We start from the raw sequence: 11300 nt of genomic DNA on the forward strand, positions 1-11300 counted from the left end.
TATTCAAGGTATTTAGAAGTGCCCACGATAACAATATCGTGCATATTCATTACCGTGATATATCGTATTACCGAATACCGGCACAAGTCTACTTACGTTTGTTGATTTTTAATGTAATTCTTTGGTATTGTCACGTTTTCTTCTCATGTAGTCCTGAATTGGTAAATCTCACCACACGGTTCACAGATGAGCTGATGGCTCAGGGTTTGACCAAACAAATCCTGAACTTGATCTCAGATGTCAGTGTGACCCGTGAGTTTGAGAGGCTTCAGAAAGAGAGGGGCCTTGGCAATGAGAAACACAGAAAAGAGGTAAAGCATCCTGTGCAAATTGATGATAATTACATATGCAAATAATCTAAATGGCCAATTTGTAATAACTATTATTCAAATGGTGCAGGTATCCGACCTCATCAAAGAGTGCCGACAGTCACTGGCAGAGTGTTTGTTTGCATGGACATGCCAGTCACCTCTAAGCAAAGAGGACACCTTGACCCTCATCGGTCACTTGGAGATGGTGACAGCAGAAGCTGATGGCTCATTGGATAGCGTTAACCTTGCTTTAGTCATGTCGTTGCTTTATTGCCTGGATGTTAGTTTTCTGGAGCAAGGAACAGAGGATAGAGAAGGTATTCATGCTTTGTTGCAACCATCTTTGGTAGCTATAAATGCTTTATTATTTTCCACACTCATATAAGTATGATTAATAGAAAATATAGGTTATTTCTTAGTAGAAATATTACGTTTTCACAAACACATTTTTTGTTCATTAGACTTGCTCCAGGCCTTGCCTCTACTGACGGAAAAGCAGTATGTGGCTGCAGTGCACAGTCGGCTGGTGGAGGGTCAGGCCTGGAAGCTTCCAGGACTGCAGGCAGTGGTTCAGCTGGCCTGGGCTCTGTCTCTGAGGGCCCTGTCACAACTTCCACAGGGTGCAGGTATCAACACGCCTTTCATAGCTCAGGCTATTGTTAATTTCAAAATCAATTTTACTTTAGCTATCATGATCTCCTGATACATCACAGGTACTGTGTCTATGCATGATCTCTATATACTGTTTATACAATAGTTTGTTATAGTAGATGCAAATAGTAGCTAAACCCCGAAAATGCATGAAAACATTTAAAAATGTGCAAAACGTCGCTTTATGACTTTATAGGTTAATATACTCTCTCCCACTTTTGGTAATTTTCTTTTCAGCTCTAGTGGAGTTTACAGAGGCAGATGAGGCTCTGGCGGACCAGGCGCTGTTGGGAGGTGTCTTCCTCTTTCTGACAGAGGGCATCCTAGGAAGTGATGACTTCAGCCAAGAAGAATTCTACACCCGCCGACTGCATTCCCTCATTACTGATTTCCTGGCTTTCATGCCAATGAAGGTGCGATGAGAAATGTTTTTTTCCAAATTCTTTGATAAATAGAAAGTTCAAAAGAACAGCATTTATTTGAAATGTTAATATTTTGTAACATTATAATTTACATTTCTCTCACTTTTGATTGATTCAATATATGCTTTCTGAGTAAAAGTAATAATTGCTCTTAAAAAATTATACTAATGCTAATGAGTGCGTATGAAGATAAGTTAAGTGAAGAGTGTTATTTGCAGGTGAAGCAGTTGCGTAACCGTGCTGATGAAGATGCTCGACTGATCCACATGGCTCTGCAGATGGGCAGCGAACCACCATCATCTCTACGCAAGGACCTGGACCACCTCATGATACTTGTGAGCTTCTGTTTACATTTATCACATACTACATACATAATGTTTTCTTCATCATTGCAGATCTCTTTAAAGCCAGGAAATGACTTGCATCTTCACATATTGCTCCTAAAATTTAATTCATTTTATTTTAATACGTAATAGCATTATGTCACACAACATTACTTTTGAACTATTGTAATTAATGCTGAAGAATGGTGTTTTTTTTTTTTCTTTCAGATTGGAGAGTTTTACAGTAAAGATCCATTTGAACTTGAGCTGGCCCTGGAGTTCTGGTGTCCATCAGAGTCTCTTCAGCACACTTCACTCACCAGATCTTTTCTTGGAGTACCACTCCAAAGACCCCCTCACAAACAGGTGTGAGAAGAAACCTCATTCTTGCTAATGATACTAAAACTTACTAAAAGTATTTTTATAGAAAAAAACCTACTGCTTTGAATAAAGTGTCAAATTTCAGTATATATTTGTGTATGTTACCTCAGGTGGTTCTCTCAAAGTTTGTGCGTCAGATGGGTGATCTGCTCCCTGCTACTCTCTACATCCCTTACTTGCGCATGCTGAAAGGACTTGCTAATGGTCCTCGGTGTTCCCACTATTGCTTTAGTCTGCTTAAAACCAATGGAGCTCCCCATGGTAACTGCACCCTCAGATCTTAAAAGAGAATGGTGTGATATGAGTGCTGTGGTAAAGCATTGTAAGTCGCGTGCACTACCATATAAATTTTTTATATGGCTGTTTCAGGAGAGAACCGGCAGGCTGGAATTTCAGGCAGTGTTGTGTCATGGGAGCACTTTTTCCATTCTCTCATGCTCTACCATGAGAACCTGCGACGAGATGTGCCCAGTGCCGACAGCATGCAGTACCGCCACCCACCCATCAGAGGCATCACTCAGAGAGAGCTGGATGGCCTCACTGCATTCCTCCAGCTGCTTACCACTATCATCACCTGGGTATGACATACATCACAATATAATGACTGATTAATTGAACAAATTCAATTCTAAATTGAAATGTTGTGTAAACTAAGTTTTAATTTCAGCAAGTTTATATACATCTTATTAAACTGTATTGTACATCAACATTACATTAGCTATCAGTCACCCTGCTTTCTAGATATCGACCAGTTAAAAAAAAAAAGATACACACATACACATATATATAAATTTTTTTTTTGTTTTTTTGTTGATGACTGAACATTTTGACAATTTTATTTGTAGCATACCTCTCTTCCTGATGGTGTAATCATCTGAAACTTAGTTTATGAAAATTACATATTTTGAATGAATATTAAACAGTTGGCCCATTTCACTTTCATTTCAAAGCAAAAAACACAAACAAAAAAAATTTTGAAATTGAAATATTCCAAAATGAATCAACATTGAATCAAATTGAATATGAATCAGAACTTGTGAATCAGAATCAAATTAGGAAACCAGTGCTGATGATCAGCCCTCATTACATCATCAAGCAGATGAAATTGCTCTTGGTATATCAGTGTTCAAACATGTCCTTATATTTTTCAGAGTGAGAATGCGCGTCTGGCTCTTTGTGAACACCCTCAATGGACGCCTGCGGTGGTGATGCTGGGATTACTGCAGTGCAGCGTTCAGCCCGTGCTGAAAGCTCAAATCTTGCATGCTCTTGCTGCCTTTGGCAAATCTCCCGAGATCGCTGCCTCCCTCTGGCAGTCACTGGAGTACACACAGGTTGACTAAAACGTTGTCCTATAATGCAAAACTGACCTACAGTAGAAGAATAAATGTTTACATTTAATTATCTGTACTAAATTAGAATAGGACAATAGAAATAGTGCATTTTAGTGTGTTTTCAATTGAGTTGACTTGATTATTATGATATTGATCATTGTTGTATTTTTCCCTCTCAGATCCTGCAGACAGTGAAAGCCCCTGGACAGAGACAGGCTGCTGGGATTGAGGTTAACTGTGTTTCTTATTACATATACTGGTGTTAGGGCTGCATGATTTAGGAGAAAAAAAGTCTACTTGTGATTTTTCTGATAACAATTGTGATTGTGATATAATTTTTTTAAAGATTTAATTAAAAACATATTAAAAGATAATACATTTTATTATGAATTATTATTGTTATTTTTAAAGCTCCAGATTTGCTGTGCTTATTCGTTCACAATTTGCCCCAACATTTTGTGATTATTTATCAACGTGACTATATAATGATGGTAATGATGATTATTATTGTTGCTAAATAAAAAATATTAAACAAAATAAATAACATGAAAATTAAATATATAAGAAAAATAATCATTTTATTTTATAGTACAATTGAAATACTGTAATATACAATAGTAATATTTATGACGGTTTTAATTTCTTCATTTTCAAACATTAAACCATCAAGTTTTTATTTTGGCGGAAAACAACAGGGAGCCCTTCTCAGTACAAGTTTGGAAAGATGGTTGATGCATTCCCAGATGTATGTTATAAGTGACCCAAACTCAAGAGAGAATGAAGAGATGAGTTTGTGAACATTTACTGTGAACAGAGCCACTTTGAGACGCTGAAAAAAAAAAAAGGATCATGAGCTGCTCCTGCATAAAAGATTACAGTGCCATACTTCAAAATACTATACAAGCAACACATATATCTATTTAATTAAATGACAGCTTTTGTGATTTGATAATTGCACTGTCATGTTGCGATTTTGATTTTATTTGATGAATTATACAGCCCTACAATGTGTGTTTTTATATATATACATTATATATGTGCTTTTACTGTGGAACTAATTTAATTTGCCTCTTAACAGGTGGAGCTGAACGAGATTGAATCGAGCTGTGAGGAGTATCCTCTCACAAGGGCATTTTGTCATCTGATCAGTACTCTGGTGGAGAGCGCACTTCCAGTGAATCTTGGAGCAGGACTGCGTGCACCAGGCTTTCAGCCTTATCTTGACTTCCTGCGTGACTCTGTGTTTCTGGCCTTCCCCACGCGTGTTTACCGTCGACCAGCAGAAAAGGTTTGCTGCAGCCTGCTAGACTTAAACATGTCTCTTATCTCAGTCTCGTCTCCATTTATGGTCGTGTATATTTGTTGACTGTTTTTATTTCACTCTCTGTAGTGGGAGGTAGCTGAGGCAGTGCTAGAGGTGTTTCACAAACTTCTGAGGGAATATGAGCCGCAGCCAGCGGACTTCTTGCAAGAAATGGTGGAACTTCAGGGAGAGCAAGTGCCGGCAAATAAGCCCCCGGGGCACAGCCTGATGTTTCACCTGCTGAATGACTCGCCCACCTTCTCTCTCTGCCTCAGCCTGCTTGAGGAGGGCGCTCGCCATCTTGACACCTACGCCCCCTTTCCTGGTAGAGGCCTGATCTATATTTTTTTTATATCCAACAACTGTCATTAAAATTCATTAAATCAGTATATAATGCTTAACAGATCAGTTATTAGGATATTAAAATTGAGGTAGATACCAGTAAGCTGATTATTCTATACTATTTTATGTAATAGGATGAGGGCAAAACACTCAAAAAATAAAATCACGTTATGATGTATATGAAAAATGGATGGTCAATTTTAAAATTAAATATAGGATATATTTTAAGATTTAATATGATATATTTTATGATATATATCCAATATTGACCATTACCATATAACCATTATGAAACTGTTGTGTCTCTATTTAATATATGAAAACAAACTACCATTCACAAAAGTGACAGTAAAGACGTTTATAATGTTACACAAAAAAAATTCAGTTTCAAATAAATGCTGTTCTTTTGACCATTATATTCATCAAAGAAGCCTAGAAAATGTATCACTAAAATTACTTTGTGAATTAATTAGCTGGTTTTAATATTGAGTTGACTTGATATCATTCTGATTTTTGAAGGATCATCATCGAATACTTTAGTAATGGTTGTTGTAAAATATATTTTAAAATATATTAAAATGGAAAACTTAATTTTAAATTGTAAAACTGTTTCACACTATTTGTGTTTTTATTTTATATTTTAAAAAAAAATAATTGCAGGCTTGGTAAGCATAAAAGACTTCTTTCTAAAATATTAAATTAGTGGTAGAGTATGAATGTATAGTTGTATGACATTTCTGTTTGGGTTTACATTAATGGGTCTATTTGGTTTTAAAGTTAATGTAATTAATGAAAGCTGTTAAAATACTAGCGATTTCTATATTTGGGCATTGCTACTCAATGAATATTTTTGCAATTTTGACACTAAATGCTGAATGATACATTTCTAGATATGGATCAGTTTGTGTTTATTTGTTTATTATATTATGCTGGTGCTGCTATTGTAGGAAAGAAGCAGTTGGAGTCCGCAGTGCTGCACTGTCTGTGTTTGTTGGAGCTGGCTCTACAGAAGGAGGTGACGTTTATGGATCTGCTGAGAGAAAGTCAGACATCGCTACTCGTTTCTCCTGTGGAACAGCTCCTGCAGGGCGTCAGTGCTCAGAGCAGACGGGCTGATCACATCACCAACATTGCCAGGTCTGCTTTCTTCATTTACACATATATCTGCCATATATTGTTCCCATCAAAATCATTTCCCCGCAAATCTTGTCAGAAATGCTTTAGGGCTAGTCTGATTCAGCAATACATAGGCTGATTTTACTTTTTTGCCCTTTACAGGTATTTGTATCACAGCAGTTCGAACCCTGATGCTGCTTTCCAGAGTGCCAAGATTTTGCGCCGTATCGCACGCTACCCAAACATCCAGGCCAGACTGGTTGGAGACTTCACACATGATCAGGTAAGAGACCTCACATTGTCTTTAGGTGATAAAATGGATTAGAGTTGCTTTAAGTATGACAGAATTGTTTTGTAATGAGTAGGCTGCGAGTGAGAAGTTGATGGCTGGTTTTGTGGAGTGTCTGGACAGTGAGGAAGCTCAGGAGGGAGTGGCCACAGATGGTGAGTCCTTAACCTGAAAATGACCGTATATCATCTATGAATGGTTTAAAGCAGCATTTTTGTCTTGGTTCAGACTCAGACCCTGAGAAACGGGTAGGCAGGATTCGTCATGAAATCAAGATCCACATCCTGAACCTTCTGATCACCCCTCTGGAGCTAAAGGGCCCCAATCTGGGCCTGTATCTGCTGGGCTATGAAGTGAAGAAGCCAGTTTCCTCCACTAACCTGCAGGACCCAGGCAAGATCTCAACATGACTCAAACTCAAATGCAGGACTTTTATGTGTACCATGCTATGCCTGAAAATGTTTGGTCTTGTGACAACGTCATGTTTCCATCAATAAGGTGTTCTTGGCTGTCCACGGAGCTGCCTGCATGCGATCCTTAGTCTGCTCCAGAGGGGCAGTGAGTGGCGCTCTGGACCTGTGCTTACCAAACAAGCCCCTCAACTAGCTGAACTCTGCTACCAAGTACATACAGTTTAATTTACATTCAGACATTGTGATGCCCTTTTATGTAATGTTAAAGTATGTAATTTGTGTCTGTGTGTGTGTTTGTGTATTCGTACCAGGTGATCTATCAGCTGTGCGCGTGTCCTGACACTTCTGGGCCCACCATGCGATACCTCAGGACCAGTCAGGACTTCCTGTTCTCTCATCTGCAGCACCTGCCTTTCATTCTACTGGGTATGCTGCCTGTCTACTGTTTTTTATTTTTTTTTTACTGTATTTTTGACATAAGTAGATGCAGCCTTGGTGAACATTTGTCAAAAATTGCAAAAAACAAACAAACAAACCTTTGAACGGTAGTGTAATATCCATTTCAAACATGTTTTTAATTATTAGTAATTCGATATGGCTGGGAGTAAAACAGACACTCAAATTGTGGATTTAGTATGCCATCCAGACTCCTTTTACATTTTTTTAAATCTTTTATCTGATTTGCAACGCACTAATCCTAATTTCACATACTATACTATTGATCCCTCTGATTGATTCCGTCTTTATGTCCCACAGAGAATGAGATCGCTGCTCTGTCTCAGATGTCTTGGCTGTTGAAGACTGCAGCCATTGAGCTCAGAGTGACCTCACTGAACCGCCAGCGCTCACACACACAGAGACTGCTCAACCTCCTCCTCGATGACCAGCCACACACACTACATGCAGGTAATGCACACACCCAGTTTTACTCATGATGACCAGCCAGCCACATTGAAGTAAACGCAATCATTGTATCTGTCTTGTAGCAGATGGAGAGACAGGCATGGAAGAGGAGAGTAGATCAGTCAGTGGTTTCCTGCATTTTGGCACGGTCTCCAAAGGTAAGAGAAAGTGTGCTTACATTGCAGTTTGTTCTGACCCTTTAGAAAGGAAGGAGCCATCTGATTTTGAGTAGAATTAGTTAATCATCCATTGCTCTTTTAGTACGCAGGAGGCTGCTGAGCGTTCTGGATGCCATAGACTTCAGTCAGGAGGCCCCGGAGCTTCTGCAGCTGGACTTCTTTGAGCGTGCTCAGATTGAGCAGGTCATCACCAACTGTGAACACGTTAATGAGCAGGGACACACGGTCTGTAACGTCAAGGTATGTGAATGGCTCACTGATCTCCTGCATGCATTAGACCTAATACTGTCATTTATTGTAAGAATAAACAATTAATATTTTCATTGATTCATCATGCTTTCAGTTGCTACATCGAGTTTTAGTTGCAGAGATCAATGCACTGCAGGGCATGGCGGCCATTGGGCAAAGACCACTGCTGATGGAGGTGAGTGTGTCTCTGATATTTGCAGGCAAGCATTACAAATCACAAATATACCTGAATGTATAATAATACTTACTTATTTGAGTGTATGTGTGTATATATATATATATATTAGGGGTGCTCCGATTGATCGGCTACACGTTGGGATGATTGATCGGCGGTCTCAAAAGGCCGATCTCAAAAAACCGATCTCAAGCTGATGACGCTGCCGTGAGAGGTTTGGCACGACATGCAGCAGCACCGTCTCAGTCTCTGTCCGGCGCGGGTGAAATAATTATAATGCTGAAGGTGAGGTACTCAGCTAAGAGGGGAAATTCCCCCCATTTTCAAAAATGAAATTCAGGCCCTGAATAAATGTCTAAAAATCCTGATTGGAGTATCACTATAAATAGTTATAAATGATAAAAAGAAGGCTTTAAAAGATCGGTATCGGTGATCGGTATCAGCAGATACTGCTTTCTGTGATCGGTGATCGGCCTCAAAAATCCTGATCGGAGCACCCCTAATATATATATATTTGAATATATTAGATTATTATATGTAAGAAATTATATTTTGTAATTTATACTAATATACAAAAGATGTGCTTCCTGGTGTTTTTCATTGTCTCTGTTGGTATCAGGAGGTGAACTCAATCCTGCAGCAGGTGGTGGAGAGGAACCGCGTGCGGTGTAGTCTTAGTGCCAAGCGTCATGCTTTGCAGAGCTGGAGGAGTCTGGTGGAGACTATCCTTACGGCCTGTCCTTCAGAGCTCATCCCAGCCGACCAGCGCCAGCTGATCATCAGAGACCTGCTGCTGGATCTGCACGACAAGGTAGGAAAACTAATGGAGAGGAAGTGTGTCTGTTTTTGCATTTAGCAGACACTTTTATCCAAAGCGACTTACAAATGAGGATGTCTGACTTGCTTCTCTCTTTCCTGTAGGTGTTATCAGAGGATGCTGCTGGTGAATTGATGCCAATTGTAGCCGGGGCGGTCTTCACATTAACAGCACACCTCAGCCAATCAGTGCTGTCTGAGCAGCAGGGGGCGGGGCCAGAGGGTGGATCTGGATCAGGATTTGCTTCAATCGCTAACTCCGCCCTCCACCTCATCCTGAGGAAGCTACTGGATTTTACCTTGTGCACAGGTTAGAAGGGTTGCATTTTCAGGGTTGACTAATCAGCTAACATGGGTAAATTAATTCCACCATGTTAGAGGTTAAACTTCTTGTTTTACTCTGGTATTTGTTTACATCAAGGTGGAGGTTTCCAACGTCTACGGGCTCACCTTTATGGCGCTCTGCTCTACTACCTGCAAATTGCCCAGAAACCTGAGGAGCCAGAGACACTGCAGACAGGTATAGAAACAAAGATATGATAAAGCAAAGGTTTTACAATGTTTAACAATATTTTACTATTTGATTGCATATAATATTTAGGATTATAATATTTATATAATAAATATCTAAAATAAAATATACATATAAAAAATATCATTTGAGTGCATATAATATTTAATATTATATATTTGTTATATTATATATATAAAATAATTGTATCATATATAAATATAATTGTATATATGTAATTTATAACAATTATATTTATTAATTTATATTATTTAATTTTAATACATTTTTAGTAAATTGAGTATACCAAGTTTTTTTTTTTTCAACATCAAAATGCTATGTGATATTGGAGTCTTATGTAATTCTTGTAAGGAGTAATCGTTCACAACATCTGCCTTTGAAAAGCATGTAGGCTTTAAACACTGTTCATAATGATATTATGTAATATATACTAATATATAAAAATAATATATGCAAATATTATAATAATGAATTTACAGGTACCTCCATGTGGGAGCGTTTGACTGCTCCTGAAGATTGTTTCTCCAAGCTGCAGAGAGAGAACCTGGCCATCATCGAGAGCTACGGCACTGCACTCATGGAGGTAGTGTGCAGAGATGCTTGTGACGGCCATGAGATTGGCAGGGTAAGAGCAAACGATTCAACAGCATCTTACTGAGTTATTAAGAAATGAGATATTACAATAACACCACCAAATGGCTAGTGAGTTGAGTTGAGGACATCATCTCTTTTTCAGATGCTGGCTCTGGCTGTGTTGGACAGGGTGCTGTCTATAGACAGACAGTGCCAGTGGCTGGTGTACCTGTGTAACAGCGGGTACCTGCGTGTGCTGGTTGAGAGCTTGAGACAGGACGATGCTGCCCTGCAAACTCTGCTCACACCTCAGCCTCCACTGCTCAAACCACTATACATCTATGAGTCCAAAATGGCGCTGCTGACCCGTGTGGCTAAGACCGCACAGGGTGCAATGGAGCTCCTGCGCTGTGGGCTGGTCGGTCAGCTGGTGGAGTGTCAGGTGTTTCACATGCTCCCTCAGAATGACGCGCTCAGGTCTGTACTCTATAATCTAGAGACTAAATTATAGATGAACAAATGTCTTTCACTGAGGTCATCTTACTCTCTGTATCTCTCTTCCAGAGTGTTTGGGCAGAGAGATCCATCAGGGTTTATTCCTAGTCCTCTAGAGCGATACAGACAGATCCTGCTGCCTACCCTCAGACTGATGCAGGTCATCTTGACCTCCACCACCACGCATCACCAGCAGGGGGTGGCACAGGTACTTAAATATCCATAAAATGCTTCCTCTGAAACGGGCTGAATCAAAATTCACAAATTTCTGCTATATGCTAAGCGAGTTAAGCTTGTTATGAGGAAAGTACGTACTTGTATGTAGTACTGCAGGGGCGTAGCCATCATTTCAGAAGTGAGGGGGACAGAAATGTTATATATATATATATATATACAGTGGGTACGGAAAGTATTCAGACCCCCTTATATTTTTTACTCTTTGTTATATTGCAGCCATTTGCTAAAATCATTTAAGTTAATTTTTTTTCCTCAT

At 39.2% G+C, this 11300-nt stretch overlaps 1 protein-coding gene across 2 annotated transcripts in view; it reads left to right on the forward strand.

The window, feature by feature from the left end:
* LOC107738408 (nuclear pore complex protein Nup205) overlaps positions 1-11300 on the forward strand; it is a 19358-nt gene that overhangs the window by 2599 nt on the left and 5459 nt on the right. The window contains exons 5-32 of one of the 2 annotated variants that reach the window (XM_016550175.1): positions 152-311; positions 400-628; positions 773-937; positions 1200-1375; positions 1603-1719; positions 1936-2073; positions 2199-2349; positions 2458-2666; positions 3240-3422; positions 3602-3652; positions 4501-4710; positions 4813-5050; positions 6015-6204; positions 6346-6466; positions 6549-6627; positions 6701-6865; positions 6971-7095; positions 7197-7311; positions 7642-7791; positions 7872-7946; positions 8050-8207; positions 8311-8391; positions 9011-9202; positions 9313-9517; positions 9629-9727; positions 10219-10364; positions 10476-10789; positions 10877-11015. In XM_016550175.1, coding sequence (XP_016405661.1) covers positions 152-311; positions 400-628; positions 773-937; positions 1200-1375; positions 1603-1719; positions 1936-2073; positions 2199-2349; positions 2458-2666; positions 3240-3422; positions 3602-3652; positions 4501-4710; positions 4813-5050; positions 6015-6204; positions 6346-6466; positions 6549-6627; positions 6701-6865; positions 6971-7095; positions 7197-7311; positions 7642-7791; positions 7872-7946; positions 8050-8207; positions 8311-8391; positions 9011-9202; positions 9313-9517; positions 9629-9727; positions 10219-10364; positions 10476-10789; positions 10877-11015 — 4381 coding nt within the window. The remainder of the gene's footprint in view (positions 1-151; positions 312-399; positions 629-772; positions 938-1199; positions 1376-1602; positions 1720-1935; positions 2074-2198; positions 2350-2457; positions 2667-3239; positions 3423-3601; positions 3653-4500; positions 4711-4812; positions 5051-6014; positions 6205-6345; positions 6467-6548; positions 6628-6700; positions 6866-6970; positions 7096-7196; positions 7312-7641; positions 7792-7871; positions 7947-8049; positions 8208-8310; positions 8392-9010; positions 9203-9312; positions 9518-9628; positions 9728-10218; positions 10365-10475; positions 10790-10876; positions 11016-11300) is intronic. The other variant, XM_016550176.1, reaches the window with a different exon arrangement.

Source organism: Sinocyclocheilus rhinocerous, unplaced genomic scaffold, assembly GCF_001515625.1.
Source record: "Sinocyclocheilus rhinocerous isolate Xijiao unplaced genomic scaffold, SAMN03320098_v1.1 scaffold975, whole genome shotgun sequence".
NCBI lineage: Eukaryota > Metazoa > Chordata > Actinopteri > Cypriniformes > Cyprinidae > Sinocyclocheilus > Sinocyclocheilus rhinocerous.